This window comes from Panicum virgatum, chromosome 2N, assembly GCF_016808335.1.
Source record: "Panicum virgatum strain AP13 chromosome 2N, P.virgatum_v5, whole genome shotgun sequence".
NCBI classification, from domain to species: domain Eukaryota; kingdom Viridiplantae; phylum Streptophyta; class Magnoliopsida; order Poales; family Poaceae; genus Panicum; species Panicum virgatum.
The window spans coordinates 46,605,216-46,622,444 of record NC_053146.1 but is presented as its reverse complement, the minus strand read 5'-3'; the positions used below and the strand labels follow the sequence as shown (position 1 = coordinate 46,622,444).

The following is a 17,229-nucleotide window of genomic DNA, read 5'->3' as shown; positions in this document are numbered from 1 at the left end:
CAGATTCGCATGACTGTGTCATTAGGCTATGCATGATGGTAGGTATAGATGGCCAAATAGGTTGGCACAACACGACCCAACCCTAACCCTAGCAGGCACCACACGATTAGGCATGGCACGACTAGGTATGATTAGTTAGTCGTGTCGTGTCGTGCCGCACAGCGTGCCTCGTCTCAAACCCAGACACGACACTATCCGCGCGCAATCGTGCCGTGCCGGCATGATAGGCACAGTCGGCACGGTGTGCTCTTGCCGACCTGAGCCAGCCCCAGCCGCCGGCTTGGCAGCCTCCGCCCTCCGCCGCGCGCTTGCTGCTGTCGGTCGTCGCCGGCCCCGGCCGGCCACTGCCTTCCGCCACGCGTCCCGGCCAGTAGCGCCGCCAAGCGCGCCGGCTGCCAGTGCTCGCCGACCTGTGCCGCTCCCCTGGTCGGCTGCCGGCCTCCACCCCGACCATCACCGCCACCATGCGCCCCTAGCCTCCGCCGCGCCCCCGGCTGGCTACTGTCCGCGCCCGCCGAGTGCTGCTCACGGCCGGCAACCGCCCTCGGCCGTGCGCCCACTGGCCGCCACCGCTCGCTCGCTGGTCACCGGGGGAGGTGAAAGGGCGGGCCGGCAGGAAGTAGGCGTGATGCAAGAGCGAGAGAGAGAGGGGAGGGAGGGAGGAAGGGAGAGAGAGAGGGAGAGAGAGAGAGACTGATCGGGTTAGTCCTATTAATCGTGTCATGTTCGAGTCGGCACTATGGGTCGAGGTCCCGGCCCAAACACGACTTGATCCATCGGGTCGGCACTGGCCCTATTGTTTGTGGGTCGGACTGGGTGAGGGTTGGGTTTTTTTCGTGTCATGCTTCATGCGGCCCACTGGACCTAGCCCATCTGGCCATCTTTAATAGTAGGGGTGGAGCGAGAGCTTGGACCAAGGGTGCTCATTTTCTTCTTCTTCCTTCTCTCTTCTCTATTTCCCTTCTTCCTCTCTTCTCATTCTTCCTCCTCTTCACTATGCTAAAATTTCTGGGGTGGGGGGGGGGGGGGGTGTCTCCGGAGGGCTCCAATGGAAAACATAGAGGTCCAGGTAAATGAGCAGTCCACAGCGACTCAACCTGCAAAAAGTCTTTAGAGTCTAGGCCCAAAGCGCTCCAGAAACTGACAGCGCGCTGGCAGTGAAGGAATAGATGAACCACATCCTCCAGCTCACCACGGAAAAGGGCAAGAGCCATTATTATCGGCACCGCTAGAATATTGCAGGCGCGCATTAGTATTCAGCTTACAATGGTGGAGGAGCCCAGGAAAAGACTTGCAACGGGGAGGAGCAGCATTGCGCCAAATGCTAGGAGCAAAAGCATCAGCGGCCAAGTTGGAGAATGAGAAATGATAGAATGCCGAAGCTGAAAGCGCATAGTTTGGAGACCCATGGATGGAACGCGTAGAGCAAGTATAGTAGGAGGCGGAGAGCCGGCGTAGAATCCTACGTGGAGAGAGAGAAAGTAGGAACGAGCGACTCGCGAGACGGCGACTGACAGCGGGCGAGTACGCATTTGAGCATCTTCTATTGGTGGCCGCTTGTTGCTGGACAATAAAAAATAGTGAGGCCCTCCACCACCCCGCCCACCTTGCAGTCGGCAGCAGGGTTTACCTTTTCGTTTTTTTTCCGAATCCCGCCATTTGCCGGAAACGAAATTTCGGCCGAAATTTCGCCGAATTTCGCTAATTCCGAACGGAAAGAGAATTCAAATTCAAAAAACGAAATTTCGGTGAATTCCGACCGAAATTTCGGTGATTTCGACCGAAATTTCGGTGATTTCGACCGGAAAATGATGTCTGTTGTGATTTTCGTACTGTTCCCGAGGTCAAATGAAAAACTTTTGAATACCAACTTTGTTCAGTTTTTCGAGATCTACAACTTTTGTTTCAGGAACTTTTTCATTTGAGCAATGGTTTGAAAGTTATTTAATTATTTCAAAAACTACCAATTAAAAGTCTTGTCATTTCATGTGACAACTTTCATTTTCTCTCTTAGGCCTCAACTGGACTTTTATTATTCTTGTTATGACGGATATTCCTATAAATTTTTAGGGACATTAGTTGATCCAATTGAAAGTTGTTTTAAATCCAGGACAAACATGATTTGAATTGGTTATCAATTCATGTGACAGTGTTTGAATTTTTTGTTTGATTCAATTTGTATAGAGAATTGTTAAAGCATTCTGAAAGGTGTGTTTTCCGGCAGTTTTCCAACGGAAAGTTTTTCCCTGCTCTATAGATGGTGACAATTCTCTTGTGGCCTAAGATTTTGGTCACATGCATGTTGTGGATGTAAGAATTTGACCTTCTCTTCTTATCCTCGGGACTGGAATGGCGTCGGAGGAAATTCACTGGAATAAGGTTACAGTCACCGACCTACTATTGCAATGCAAAGCTTTCTTCCACGAAGTGGGGGCAGATCAAAGGCCACAACTGACTTAATCTGCAGTTGCCAATGGAATTTAACACGTATCAGCAATGGCCACAACTTCAAAAAAAAACTCCCAAGTCTCCACAGTTACCGGCTACAAAGCTAGAAGAAGAGCCAGATCGAGGGCCTGGTTAAGAATAATAGACTACAGCAGACAGAGGGCTTTAGCTGCCATCTCATTCGATCTCACCGCTACATACAAAAGAAAAGAGCTGCTAGATGATAATATAAAAGCAGATGCAAAAGGCAAAAGCGAAGCAAGATTGACGACGAGCCTAATTGGACAGCACGAGGAAACCAGATCTACTAGTCTACTGATGAGAGTATAGTCCACCCGGGCCGGCGATGGATCATCATCCTAGTTGTAGGTATGCATATGAAATTGAATATGTACCTCACCAATATCATGATAAACCAAAGTCTAGTTGAAGTCGAGGGGGGAAAACAAATTTTTGCACATGAAATGACGAGTCATTCAAATTACGATTTCAAATGTTAATTTTAGCCTAGCAAATGATCCTAGATTTGAGTGTGTTCTAGTCCTATTTGCTTAGAAAAACACCTAGTTTTTTATCATATTTTTTACATATTTTTTTACAATTTTTTTTGAATTTTTGAATTTTGAAACGAAATTTACCGAAATTTACCGAAATTTCACTTCCCGGTAACTACCGAAAACGAAAAAAATACCGAAATTTCGCCGAAATTTCACCGAAATTTTGAACCCTGGTCGGCAGTCGGCGGGCTTATTAGCCCTGCTTTTATCCTGTTCAGAGAGAGTTGGAGGGTTACCTGAGCAAGGCAGTTATTTAGATGGTTAAGTTCTAAGGTTGCTGCAGCAGTGAGGTGAGGTCTGAGGTTTGGGGAACGGCAGCCCCAGAAAAGAAAGAAGGAAAACCGAGACGACCGATTCGTTGGGTCTTAAGCAGCGGGAGAAAAGGGGCGGGAAAGCTTCTGCCGAGCCAGAGATCCAACCAAAAGAAAGTGGCCCATTACCAGATTCTGGTCTTGTTTGGTTTCATTCAACAATCCTAACGCACGCAAGTTGAAAAAAGAATCTCGCATGCATGGAGTCCAGAATGAAATTTGTTTGCAAAACTTTTTCAGAGATGAGTGTAACTTTTCTCAACGAATCTAATGACGGTAATTAATTGATGATTGGCTACAGTGATACTACAGTAACTATTCTCTAATTACGCGGTCAAATGTTTCATTAGATTCTTCAGGGTTTCTAGCGCAGGGGTTCTGAAGTTAGTTTTGTAAAATGACTTAGTTTGACACCGTAATTAATGGTCAAAGTGTTAATTTCTTAATATTCTACAAAAACCAAACAAGGCCTCTGAATCCTGGTGTAAAATGTACCTCTTCCGAATTCCGCAACGATGATGCCCTGACGGTTTGTTGTTGAAGCCATTAGATGGGCCCATGATTTTGACTGCTCAATTAAATCCCTTTGGAAAAGGGAAATCAGTGCCACCAGCCGCCGGAGAGGACCTGCAGCAGCAATGGAGACAGGTAGCGGCAACGCTGTGCCTTCCCGTACCGGCAGGGAACGAGGCCCGACGGGAGGACGACAGCCACAGCCTCTCGCACTCTCGCCGGGGCGGGGCCATCCATCCGCGCGTCGCCGCCTGCACCGGCGCCGCGAAGCGCACGGCGAGCAGCGATGTGCGCACCGGACTTCGTCGTCGCTGGCAACTAGCACCACTGCATCGAAGATCCGTCACACATCGCGAAGTTAACCCCTTTGGACCTCTCGGTAGAAAGAACGAACACTGTGACATGGACTTTCCCGGATAACCCTCGCATCGATTCGACGTCAGGACTGCGATGGACAGGCTGCTGCATTATTGGTGCCGGAAGGCACTAGTAAACAATCGACGCCCATGACAGGATATTTATAGGATAAGCATGATAAGACATTGGCGAAAGTGTTCGACCGAGTTTCATAATAAAAAAAAGTGTTCGACCGGATATGCATTTATCCATATCACCCAACCACACGCATTATTACCGAGTACATACTCTTATAGGTCTTTTACACAGGCAGCACCGTCCAGAAGTACAAAGCAGAAGGACGCTGCGCGGTCACTCATACTCGTACAACGTTACAGCTCTCTTCAACAGTATAGGTACCAGGACTGTGCTACATGGACAGGACTCCTCCACAGTACTGCCCCGCGGTTGGATCACTGACGTGCGGGCCCGTCAGGTCATCAGAGCTTGCGTTGCCTGTTTTCACTTCAAGTTCAAGGCTTGGGCAGCTTTGTACACGGTGACACGCACGACCTGATGAGGAGCGTACTAGCAGAGCTTACAGAAACAGCAGCATCTCACACGGGGATTTACAAGAAGGTGGGGGTAATTTTAACGTATACAAAACACAGAAACACCATCGTCAGGACCTCTGAGAGAGGATGCACATGGCCCTTGTGCTCCGACCCGCCCTTCAGTTGGCTGTCGTTCACCGGTCCAGCGAGCTGATCACCACCCTACCGGCCGAGACAATCCAAGCAAAGATTATTATTCTTGCGTGTCCTAGCCGTTGTAGTTAGCATCTACTAAGCACGTTCAGATCTTCAGTGATTTGTGTGGCCAGACATGCCATGTATCATGTATGCGAAGACAACTTTTTTGGCTAGGTGCAGTCACTGTTAGTTCGGAGGCAAGCTGAGGGACGCACCAGTCGTAGACGGTGGGGCTCCTCGGCGTGCCGGGGGCGTCGGCGCCGTCGGCGGCCATCCTGCCTTTCCGGCGCAGCTTCTTCCAGCCCTCTCCCTTGGGCGTCGTCGCTGCACCAACAGAGGAGATACCACCAAGCGTGCTAGCTCAGTCATGTGAAACGTACTGTACTTCCATTATCTACAAATTTATTTAAGATCCAACATCTAAGCAGCATAGATCCCGATAGATCTACAAGATCCAGGCGCGATGCATGGAACCGCAAAAATAAGTTTTTTTTGTTCTGCTTGTAGCTTTTTTTTGGTACTCCTCTGTTAGCTCGGAGTTTGTGCGAGTGCCCGAAGGAAATGAAGCACCAAAGAAGGGGGGGGGGGGGGGGGGGGGGGGGGAAGGGTGGTGGGCTGGTGGCTACTGAGGCCGGTCACCTGCGCCGAAGGGCGAGTCCGGGGCGCCAGAGCTGGACTCGCTGCGCGGCGACGTGACGACGGACAGCGCCGAGGGGCGGAGCATGCTGATGCTGCGCGTCACGGGTGGCGGCACGGCGCCGGCCGCCCCCTCCGCGGGCGGCGACGCGGCCGCGGCCGCGGACACCGAGGAGGAGGAGGGCGAGAAGGAGGCGTACTTGCGGAGCTTGCCGAGGCCGGAGTCCGGGCGCGGCCCGGCCACCGTGTCGTCCCACAGCTGGTCCAGGAGACCCATGCGCCGGAGTGCAAGTCCTTCCTGCGCGTCCGTCCTCTACGTGCGTGCGTGCGTCTAGGAGGAGCGTGCGTGCGTTTGGCTTAGCCTGGCTCAGGCCATCTTGCTCTGTTCTACCTCTCTGGTTTCTTGTTTGATGCTGTTCTTGGATGAGAGGGAGAACAAGGCTCGATCTGACAGAGTCCTTCCTGTTGCTCTGCTGCTCTCCTTTCTTCTTGGAGGAGCAAGGAGGCAGGGGAGAGCTTTATAGAGGCGTTTGGCGGGGGGATGGAGAGAAGATTTAGGCGAGATATTTGGGGGCCATGTGTAATTTTGGATACTCTTTATTTTTCTTTCTTGTCTACAGCTGGACTCGGCTCAATGCATCTGGTTGGCTGCCCATATATGTTTCTCCTTGGTAGTACAGTTGGTGTAAGTTTGGAAAATGCACGTACGGCTAACAGTAAATTTCACCGAAACTACAGTGTTACAGTCAAAACTTCAGCAAATCTAAACTTCTACTCCCTCGTTGCCCGAAGAATGCAACTCTCGCTTTTCAAGAAGTCAAAATTTTAAATTTGATTAAATTTATACAAAAATCACTAACATGTGTATCTCCAAATAAATTTAGTATATATGAAAATATATTACATGATTAATCAGATGATACTTATTTTATATAAATATTAGTACTATTTTATATAAATTTGATAAAAATTAAAATTGTTTGATTTTTCAGAAAGCAAGAATTGCATTATTTTTAAAACGAAGGGAGCAAGTAACAATTTGCAAACGCTTATATTTGCATTACATTTAAATTAAGAAAACAAAACTAGCTGTTTAAGCATTAGTATTCTTCTTATTTCCTTCCCCTTTGAGCATCTCCGAAAAATCGTTTGAAGAGTCTTTCACACAAAAATCGTTTTCTATATGTTTTCACTCTTCAACAACTTTTCTACATCTTGTGTATACTCTAGAAGCCATTTTCGTTATCTATCTTTGGCTAGCAAGAAATACATAACGTACGTAGAATGTCTGCATTTGGATAACATTTAAAGAAGTTGTTGGAGGGTATTTTCATCAAAATCTATATTTCTAGCAATCAGAAAAGATATAGAAAGCTTTTGAAGTTACTCTTAGGGACCTTCTGCCACCATTTTAGACAGCTAGCCCATTGCTACCATACTCTGCATGCATGTCAGGTCGTGAAAGTGTGCAACAACAGAAACAACCAAACCAGATTTTATTCCCCTGCGCGCGAGATGCCGCATGAGCTCCCTTGAAATGTGTGATCCCTATCATGTACTCAGATGCTTTTAGCTCTTCTCTGTTCTAATACCTCTCTTCTTCCCGGCTCAGTGCATGCACATGCTCTGTTAAAAAAAAAATGCATGCACATGCTCGTCTTTGAGACATCAAAAGCCGTAACGACAGAGGAGGAGCCTGCTGTGGTTACAGCCCAAGCGAGCCGCCCGTGATCGCCACACAGCTAATACTTCAGAATAGATTCAAATTCCAACTATAATTGAATTCATGTGTATGAATTTTCCACATTAGAAGGACATGACTTTCGCTCATTTGCCATCATTTCAGACTTGGATCTAAAGTTCAATTCGCACCTCCAAACTTACAAGCCCAGTTTCTGAAATGGAGATTCGGACTTTTGGAAGAAACATTCAGTGTCATAGGTCGAGCTTTCAAATTTCTGATAAAAGAGAGTTTGAATTCGAGAAATCTATATCCATACGCCTAGCGCAGCCGCAAGCTGACAACCGGTGCGTGGTCTAGGATTATTACTGCTGGAATCAGAAAAACGAGGGCGCGAGCAATCACTCAAGCAGACGCACGATCTACAGTATATATATCAGCGCGTTTGGTTTGCCGCGCATATATATTTTTTGAAACAGAAGGGATTCCTCTACTGATTATATATTAAGATGCAGAAAAAGAAATATTGATCCAGAATATAATCATCCAATCCAGATTCCGATCCTAATCACCGCGTTTGGTTTAGTTTTGCGTCAATGCCGGATGGAACATATAATAAACCTGAAATCAAACAAGTGTACACGATGGATACGGTAAGGGTGTCAATTAATGATCTTACATGCACCTCCAATTCTCTTTAGTTTAAAATTTATATTACTTTTTCCAAAATCAGATTAGAAAATTGGTACAAAATTTTGAACTAAAAATGGTTGGAGGTGCACCCAATGGTTACTAATTTGCACCTCTATGATACGGGTATCCGCGTTAGCCTTTAAGCTAGTCCTGATCTCATCAGGATATATATACTTCTTGTTTATAATTACATTTTAAATTCTAATCCTATATCCTAACTTGTCAAGTCAAAAATGGATCTATTTTGGCCACTACTTAGTTGGGAGCTAGGACTTGATAAGTCAATTCGATTGCTTGAAAATAAAAATGTATATTTTGGCGCAACCCCGATGACTGACTCCAAAGATGTGAACACGAGACAGCCACTAGCTCTCTCATCAATGTACGTGGTAAATGGTTCCCATTTATTTGGAGGGTTCACATCCCCGGTTTTTCCAGAACAAAAAATCTTCTCATACAAAAAGTAAAATGGGACATTGCTAATTCAAGGCCGGCCGTATTATAGACTATCGGTATGACCTTCTCTTTTTTGACAGGAAAAAAACTTTCCTCAACAATACACAAGGGTATGCATGCAACATGCACGTGAGGAGCAAAGACAGAGAGAAGAAAAGAGAAATAATATAAGCTTATGCATGCATATGTGAGGGAGAAAAAGATTAGGTAGCATACGCATGCACATAATTATCAAAATAAAATGACTATAGTTTTAAAATCGAGCATCGAAATCAAAATCCGGTTCCACCTTGTGTTTGTTTCAATAAGAACTTCAAACAAGATCTCACATCACTATATTTCAACAATATAGTTGTTTATGATTTTTGCAAAGGTCGCTTTTATCTTACAAAATATTGCTTCACACGTCTAAGTTCGGCTAACTGGATATTGTTCATACTGGGAAGGTAGATTGCTTGGTGTGATTACTGAATTATTAGGGTAAATAATTTTGTTAGAGTATGTGAATGTTTATTGCATGATCAATAATAGGCAGCTTTAGTAGATCAGTGAGCATTTTAACTAATTATTTTGGTATTTTTCCCATTACGCATAAAGAAATTTATGTGTCTTCGAAAATATTGTTGAAATATATGTAAGTGGGGTTTTAACTCATTGGTTGGTGTTCCATTCTGTTATTTTATACTATGCGGTCCTAATAAAGAACTGTTCTTTCTAAGAAAAGAGAGAAAGAAGTAAAAAAGCTCTTCGAAAAGATGCAATTGTGCCATTGAAATTTGAAATTAATGGATAGTTTAGAATTGCGCTTTTCATAAGACGTAGGGAGTAGGTTAGAAGAGCATATAGTAAGTAATACGGTCCATAGAAAAAGTGCGTATCTATGGACAAAATTACGACAGGAAACAAATTTATATATAAAATGTGTCAGAAATAAAATCGACACACAATAATGGCCGTGTTTGGTTTCAACAGTGAAAATTTCATCAAAAGAAAATCTTGTATGCATGGAGTACTAAATATAGTCTATTTGCAAAACCTTTTCAGAAATAGGTGTAACTTTTCGCGACGAATCTAATAACAGTAATTAATCTATGATTTGCTACAGTGATGCTATAGTACAATCCTCTAATCGTGCGGTCAAAGACCTTATTATATTGGCCTCGCGAATTTACCAGAGTACCTGCAAGTGGTTTTGTAATTAGACTTTATTTAACACTCTAAATTAGTCGTCAAAAATGAGCTCAAACCAAACACGCCAAATATTGGCGGTGCTGCTGCTTGCAGCCTCGCTCATGGCCGGGCCCACCTGGCCACGAGTTTCCTGGAGCAGATAAGATTCCAGTGCTGAGCAGCCTACTCCAGCACGCCACGATAGGGAAAGGAGCCGGACCGGCGGGGGCCCTCGTGTCGGGATTCGGGAAGAAACCGCGGCACGTACCGGGCCCATCAGATTTATGAGGCTGTCTCCAACAGTCTGAACCCAAATCGGAGACGCATTCACCAGTTTAGGTAGCGCTGAGCGAAAGGACACGAGACCCATAGTCTTCCTTCTCCAACAGCGGACGCAAACGCGGCCTCGTCTTTTTCCTCCGCCCGCCTCGACTCGAGCAGAGATCCCGCTCGGCCTCCCGTCCCCTCCGCCCCCGTCTCCAGCAGATTCCCCGCTGCCCCCGTCGAACTCCGTCGCCTAGGCAGGTTCCCGCCGCCCTGTGCGCCTCTGCCTGCCCCGGCCAGACCAGATCTCGCCGCCAATGTGCCTCCCTCCCCGCCTCGCGGTCGTCGTCGGGCCCGTCTCACCGGATGAATGGGAGGATTGGCTCAACCCCGGCCGGCGAGCTTCCTCCCTGCGCGGTGGTCGGCGCCCATGAAGCGTCCCCTCATAAGAGAAGACTTAAATGTGATACAACGCACCAGTCCCAGGAGGCTGATGCCACATTTATTACATCAGATGGTTCATTACCGTACAACCCTACGCGGTAGTGAGCAGAGAAATGCCACTATCGCGAGGATTACAATCCACACACACGCGACGATATTAAAAACAAAGAGAAAATCATCAAGGTCTTGCGCCATGCGGAAACCCCGGCGGGTGACCCAAGTCCACAGGCAAGGCTGGGTGCAGGACGATAACCCTACTCGGCGTCGTCTGGCACAAAGTCTGGATCTTCTTCTGTAAAAAGGAAAATGGGGTGAGTACAAACGTACTCAGCAAGTCCAACCACACCCACGAAGGGGGTTATAACAGAATAATATGCATAGGTAAATCAAGGATAAGGTTACGGTTTAATTTGCAGAAAAACGACATTTTATGCAGGGGTTTTTTTACGGAAAACCTTTTAGAAATCAGTTTTTGGCAGTAACACAGAGTTCAGGTTTTAAAACTGCTACCGGACTCCCCGTCCGTCGTAGCACACGGCACAACTGCCGGACATAATTCCAAAACAACTCACACCAACCCATCCCAAAGAAACACTAGTTATGTGACCACACCGTAACTCGCCCAATACCGTGGGCACGGACTATTCGAATAGATTCTTAACTCTGCAGAGGTGTGCAACTTTACCCACAAGTAGGATACCACAACTCGAACACCGTCGTGTCGGTGTAGATCCCAACATAGCCATTACCCACCATAGCTAAGCCTGACTAGCCATCACGGGATGCACCAAGGGGTCATCGACCGTTCACTTAGGTATAACCGGGCATAAGTCACTCTGGGCTTATCCCTTTTCCTTAGTCACCCGTTGCTCTCAGCTCTCCTGATGGCTATCACACCAACTAGTGGGATTTATGCTACGCCGTTGCCCATTCAACGGTCGAGTGGTTTGCACGATAGTGGAGTTAGGTGAGATGACACACCAACTCGGTCCTTAGACGCGACAAGATGGATATCTCCCTTCTTTGCCCTGCCACACAGGCATAAGCACGCCAATCGGCAAATCACACAGAAATGCCGTCCATCTCGCCCATACTCATCTTTTGGAAATCCACATTTTATCCCTTCCCACATGCACACATTTTCTTTATAAAATAAATAGCATTATGAATAAAGTTCTAAGCATTCTAATATCGATTAACATCCAAGCAAAATCAGACATTAATCTAGGTGGTCAAGGAATGGTCATCACAAATCAAGGGGTGGCTATCCAACCGTGTTTTCATGCAAGTAAAACATATGCAACTTTTTAAAACAGGCCATTGGGTTGCGTTTATAGAAAACTAGGACAGAAACATGCATCAAAGGATGGGATTGAACTTGCCGTCTTCGCAGCCTTCGGGGAAGTCCTGTCCTTCGGGCTCGGGGTCGCGGAACTGGTCTTCGTTCTCCTGCTCACAGTACGGCTCGTTGACGGGCTCTCCTTCGGTCACTCCGTGGTCTACAGCGCACACAAACAAGCACACAATCAAAATAAAGATTTGTCGTCGAGCTCGAAACGGGGACACATGGAATATAGGGCATGAAGTGATATTTTTGGGTGTGCTTCTAATGGCATGGTCAAAACTACATTAAGAGAGACGTGGTAAAGTTTTGGGTAGATCCGAGGTCGTTAGGTGCATGAAATGATATGTTAAGGAGGTGTTTAAGGGCTAAACCAGGGTTCAAGAAGAGATGAAAATAGGATGAATGGATAGTATATGATTTTATAGGAATTTGGAACGAATAATAAGATGAAACGGAGTTAAATTAATTGAGACATGGCTGTATAAAGTTTGGACGCTAATTAATTTCGAAAATTAACTTAACATAAAGGAGGAGTGCTTCTCGGCTTAATGCACCAGGGAAGCACGTGGCTTAAACTTGTTGTTGTTTTATTTTTCTTTGTTTTTCCTGGGCCAGGTGGTGTCCGCAAGGCCCATAGTGAGGGGCTGGACCCAAAAAAAACTCACGAGCCTTTATCTGCTCACGGGAAAGGAACAGGGCGTTGCCCCTTCTCTCTGCGTCGCCATGGCCGCAGGCTCGAGCTCTCTGAGCTTTTCCAGGACAGCGCTTCCGGCCACGATTCTCGAATCCAAGAGCATGGGAAGAGAGAGGAGGGGGAGGGGGTTCCACTTTGGTGGCTCCGGGCATGGGAGATAGAGGTTGGCTTCGGCGGCCGCGGCAGCCATAGCCGCGACAACTTGGAGCTCGTGGGGAGCTCGCTGGTGGCTGGCAGAAGAAGCGGTGCTGGTTGGGGAAGGTAGAGGAGGGTACGAGGATGCTCACCATCGAAGCAATCGAGCTGTGATGGCCTCGCGGAGGAGATCGACGAGAGTGCTCTGTTTTTGGGGGAGAAACAGAGGAGCGAGTGAATTGGAGCGGCGGCGGCGCTGGCTACTCCGGTGGCGGTGTTAGTGAGCTCGGGGAGGGTGGCACGGGGTGGTGAAGCGGCGTCGGGGTGCCTTTTATAGGCGAGCTAGGTCGGTTGAGGGGAGGGCGCGCCGGCGAGCGGCGACATGGGCGCTGTGCAGCACTGGCGGCGCGTCAACGGCGGGGCGCGCTTGCGTGCGGGCGACGAGGTGATGCGACGCCTCGGCGCAGGCGTCAACCGTCGCAGGCGGCGCTGTGCGGAGGTCGCCGGTGCTGTGGGCGTGTGGCTCGGTACGGCCGTGCGTGCAGACGGCCGGCGTCGCGGCTCGGTGCGCCGAGGCCGTGTGCGTGCGCGCGGGCACACTGGCAGGCCGGGGCGGGGCGCGTGTACGCGGGGAAGCGAGCGCGCGGGCTGCGGCGTGGCACGGCTGCGCAGCTGGCGTAGCGGCGTGCACGGCTCGGCGCGGCGCGGCGCGGCTAGCGTGTGCACGCACGCGTGCGCGGGGTGCGGCGCGTGCGCACGGGCGTGGGCAGTGGCGAGCTGCTGCTGCTGGTGTCGTGGTGTGCGCGCGAGCGTGGCGAGGAGCAGGGCCGGCGCTGGCAGGCGGCCGCGGCGTGGCGGCCGAGCTGGGCAGGGGTGGCGTGGCGTGCGGGGCAGCGGCCGGGAGCGGGGTCCAGGGGGCGTGCGGGCCGCGCTCGGGAAAGGAGGGAGGAAAGGAAGGAAGGAGAGGGAAATGGAGAGAGAGGAGGGGCGGGATTCGCGCCGACGCGATGTGACCCCGGCCGGCCACGCGCGACGGTCGCTCGAAAGCAGGCGGGATTCGCAGCGTGGTCTACGGCCGGTCGGCCACGCGCGCGTCGCGCGGAGAGGAGGATGGGACAACGGGTGTTCGGGAAGGAGAAATGATCTTGGGATTTGGGTTTAGGGTTTTAGAAGGATCTCGAGCTCAACGACGAAACACAACATTAGCGCATGATTTATTTTAGTCAATTTTCGGGATGTTACAAACCTACCCCACTTAAAATGAATCTCGTCCTCGAGATTCGACTGGTTCCTAAATAGGTGGGGAAATTCCTTCTTCAGAGCGTCTTCGCGTTCCCACGTAGCTTCTTTTACTCCGTGTATGCTCCACTGAACTCTGCAAATCCGTACTTCGGAGTTTCTGGTCCTTCTAGTGACGGTGTCTAGAATCTTGACCGGTACTTCTTGATACCGCAAGTCTGGCTGTAGATCTATTGTTTCAACCGGCACATGCTCTGCCTCGGGTACCCTCAAACACCTTCTTAATTGCGAGACATGAAAGACGGGGTGGATGTCTGACATTTCCTCCGGTAGCTCTAGGCGATATGCTACTGTCCCAACTTTCTTTAGAACTTGGTATAGTCCAATGTATCGGGGAGCCAACTTTCCATGTACCCGAAATCTTCGGGTTCCTCGAATGGGTGATACCTTGAGATACACCAAATCTCCTAGGCTGAAACTTATTTCGCGTCTCTTCTTGTCGGCGTAGCTCTTTTGTCGGGACTGGGCTGCTTTCAGCTTTTCTCTAATCTCGGCAACTCTTTCTTCTGCTTCTTTTATGAGTGCGGGGCCGACTAGGGCACGTTCCCCAACTTCTGACCACATCAGAGGGGTTCTGCATTTTCTTCCGTAGAGAGCTTCAAACGGTGACATGCCCAAGCTTGCTTGGTACCCGTTGTTGTATGAGAACTCGGCATAGGGTAAGCTTTGTTCCCAATCTTTACCATAAGTGAGGACACACGCTCTCAACATATCTTCCATAATCTGATTCACCCTTTCTGTCTGACCATCTGTCTGTGGGTGATAAGCGGAGCTAAAGTCCAGCTTGGTGCCCATAGCTTTATGCAAACTTTTCCAAAATCTAGAGGTGAACTGGGTCCCTCTATCTGAAACAATTCGGCTGGGCACACCATGCAACTTCACTATGTTTTCCACATAGAGCTTGGCTAGCTTCTCTCCGCCGTAATTGGTCCGTACGGGTATGAAGTGAGCTGATTTAGTAAGCCGATCCACTATTACCCATATGGAATCGTGTCCTTTCTGGGTTCTGGGCAAACCCACTACAAAATCCATTCCTACTTCATCCCATTTCCACACCGGAATGGGTAGGGGTTGCAACAGTCCTGCCGGCTTTTGGTGTTCGGCTTTGATTCTCTGGCAAGTATCGCAATGGGCGACGAATCGTGCAATATCTGCCTTCATCACATTCCACCAATACTTCTGTTTTAAGTCCATATACATTTTGGTGGATCCTGGGTGAATTGAGTAGGCCGAGTTATGGGCTTCATCCATGATCATCTGCCTAAAATCTCCTTTCTGGGGCACACAAATTCTGTCTTTATACCACAACGTCCCCTTATTGTCAACTCGAAAGTCTGGGGCCTTATTTTCTCCGGTTTGCCTCCGGATTTCCATCAGTCCCTTGTCCGATTTTCGGACTTTCCTGATTCTTTCTTCTAGAGTGGATTGAACGTTCAGCACTTGGCTGGAACCTCGAGGGACAATGTGCACATTTAATCGTGCCATTTCCTCTCGTAAATGGTCATTCTTGGGCCCGTAGGATTTCCGACTTAGGGCATCGTGTAAGCATCTAGGCCCTCAAGGTATGTTTCGGTGATTAATGACAACCATTATTGTGACTAATGAGTTTGTGCAGCTTAAAAGATCATTATCGCTCATTTGGTCATATGTCAAAAGAGGCCCCTCAATTTCGGTTATTCTAAAAGGCGATCTCGGTTTTTCAACTTATATATGTCAAGGCTAAGGATCTTTCTAGTCCTAAGTGTCACAAGGTTGAGAAGGACACTTAGGTTAGTATAGGTTTTATAGTTTTATAGTGATCGCACTATTAAGAGGGGTTAAGGCTAAGTAACTTGAGCATGGACATGATCATTTGAAAATGGATGCACACTATGGTCACTCAGGTTTCTAGAAGTTCAAATAAGTGGTTCTCAAACTATATCTCAAGAATATTTGGATTTCATTCAAGACTCAAATCAGAAAAGACAAAATCAGAAAAAGTCTATACACCGGTTTAACCGACGCTCTCAATTTTCTATACGTCGGTTAAACGAAGTCAGCAGAGTCTGGACAAATTCAATACACCGGTTAAACCGACGTGTTTGAATTTAACGTCGGTGCATTGGTCCAGAGTTGGTTTTTCCAGGGAAATTCAAGTTCTATTCACCAGATTAACCGACGCTGTTTGAATCAAGACGTCGGTGCAATTGACCAGTGAGATGGTTTTTCAGAGGAATTTAAAAGTTGTACTCACCGGTTAAACCGACGATAGGTTTGAGTTAACGTCGGTGCAGTTGTCCAGAGACTTGGTTTTTCAGTGGTTCAGTGGACAACTACACTCACCGGTTAAACCGATGCTACGTCGGTTAATCTGCCCCAGTTGTAACGGCTAGTTTTCAGAAGAGGCAGTTTGCATTCACCGGTTAAACCGACGATGACAATGGGGGGTACGTCGGATTAACCGGCGCTACGCAGTTTTCTGGCAGCTTTTCTCCAACGGCTCTATTTGTGTGAGCTGCCTATATATACCCCTCCAATGGGTCATTTCGCCCACTCTTGACACCAGGCAACATCCAAACACTCATACCATAGTCAAGAGCCACCTTGAGCTTCATCATTCACATACTTGTGCATTCAATCAATCAAGAAGCAAGATTAAGGACTTGAGTAGAGAGAAGCTAGTGTGCATCCGTTCTTGGTGATCGGTTCTTGCTCAAGTGAAGGCCTTAGCTTGTTACTCTTGGTGATTGGCATCACCTAGGCGATCTTGGTGATCGGGGTGTTTCTCGCGGAGCTTGCCAAGGATTGTGGGAGCCCGGAGAAGAAGATTGTACGTGGCTTGATCTCCACCACGCCGGGATGGTGAACGGAGACTCTTAGTGAGCGCCCTCGTCTCGGTGACTTGGGAGGTGACAAGACTCTTTGAGAGTGTCACAACGTGGATTAGGGGTGTGTGCCAACACATCGATACCACGGGAAAAAATCCGGTTGTCTCTTGTCCATTCCTTTTATTCAAGCATTTTCCTTCATGCAATTTACTCATGTGCTTGACTTAGAGATCATAACTTAGCTCTACCTTGCTACGCTTTACTTTGTTTTTATCTCTCTTAGCTTGTGTAGGTAGCTTAGTTATCCGGTTGGTGAATTGGTGCCCTACTAGCTTTGCATAGGTTAAGGTTGCCTTACTTTGTTTTAGAATTTGAAAAAGGCCCAATTCACCCCCCCTCTTGGTCCATCGATCCTTACAATTGGTATCAGAGCCTCGTTGCTCATTTGGATCATTAGGCTTCACCACCTAGAGCTATGGCCAAGATGGGTGGTTCGCCGCCTCACTTCGAGGGCAAGAACTTTGCCTATTAGAAAGTTCGCATGGCCGCATACCTTGATGCGATTGCCCCCGAAGTGTGGTTGGCCACTAAGACCGGATTCACCGGAACTCCCACCGCCGAACAATTAAAATGGAATGCCAAGGCTAGAAATGCAATTTTCGAAGCCATTAGTGAGGAAGCCTTTGCT

At 48.1% G+C, this 17,229-nt stretch overlaps 1 protein-coding gene across 2 annotated transcripts; it reads right to left on the bottom strand.

The window, feature by feature from the left end:
• Positions 1-4,371: 4,371 nt before the first annotated feature.
• On the bottom strand, positions 4,372-6,081 carry LOC120660755 (dormancy-associated protein homolog 3-like). Of its 2 annotated transcripts, none has more exons than XM_039939386.1 (3): positions 5,557-6,081; positions 5,133-5,241; positions 4,372-4,941 (listed from the first exon to the last, which is right to left on the bottom strand). In XM_039939386.1, the coding sequence occupies exons 1-3, from the start codon at positions 5,828-5,830 to the stop codon at positions 4,914-4,916; spliced, it is 411 nt and encodes a 136-aa protein (XP_039795320.1). In that variant the 5' UTR covers positions 5,831-6,081; the 3' UTR covers positions 4,372-4,913. The 2 variants fall into 2 exon arrangements, with proteins under 2 accessions (XP_039795320.1, XP_039795321.1); XM_039939387.1 differs by having other exon boundaries at positions 5,754-6,065.
• Between the last annotated feature and the right edge of the window lie 11,148 nt (positions 6,082-17,229).

Coding starts and splice junctions, on each gene's coding strand:
- LOC120660755 (XM_039939386.1), bottom strand. CDS start 5,830: ATGGGTCTCCTGGACCAGCTGTGGGACGACACGGTGGCCGGGCCGCGC. Junction 5,242..5,556: donor GGACTCGCCCTTCGGCGCAG/GTGACCGGCCTC, acceptor CTGTTGGTGCAG/CGACGACGCCCAAGGGAGAG. Junction 4,942..5,132: donor AGCCCCACCGTCTACGACTG/GTGCGTCCCTCA, acceptor CTCGGCCGGTAG/GGTGGTGATCAGCTCGCTGG.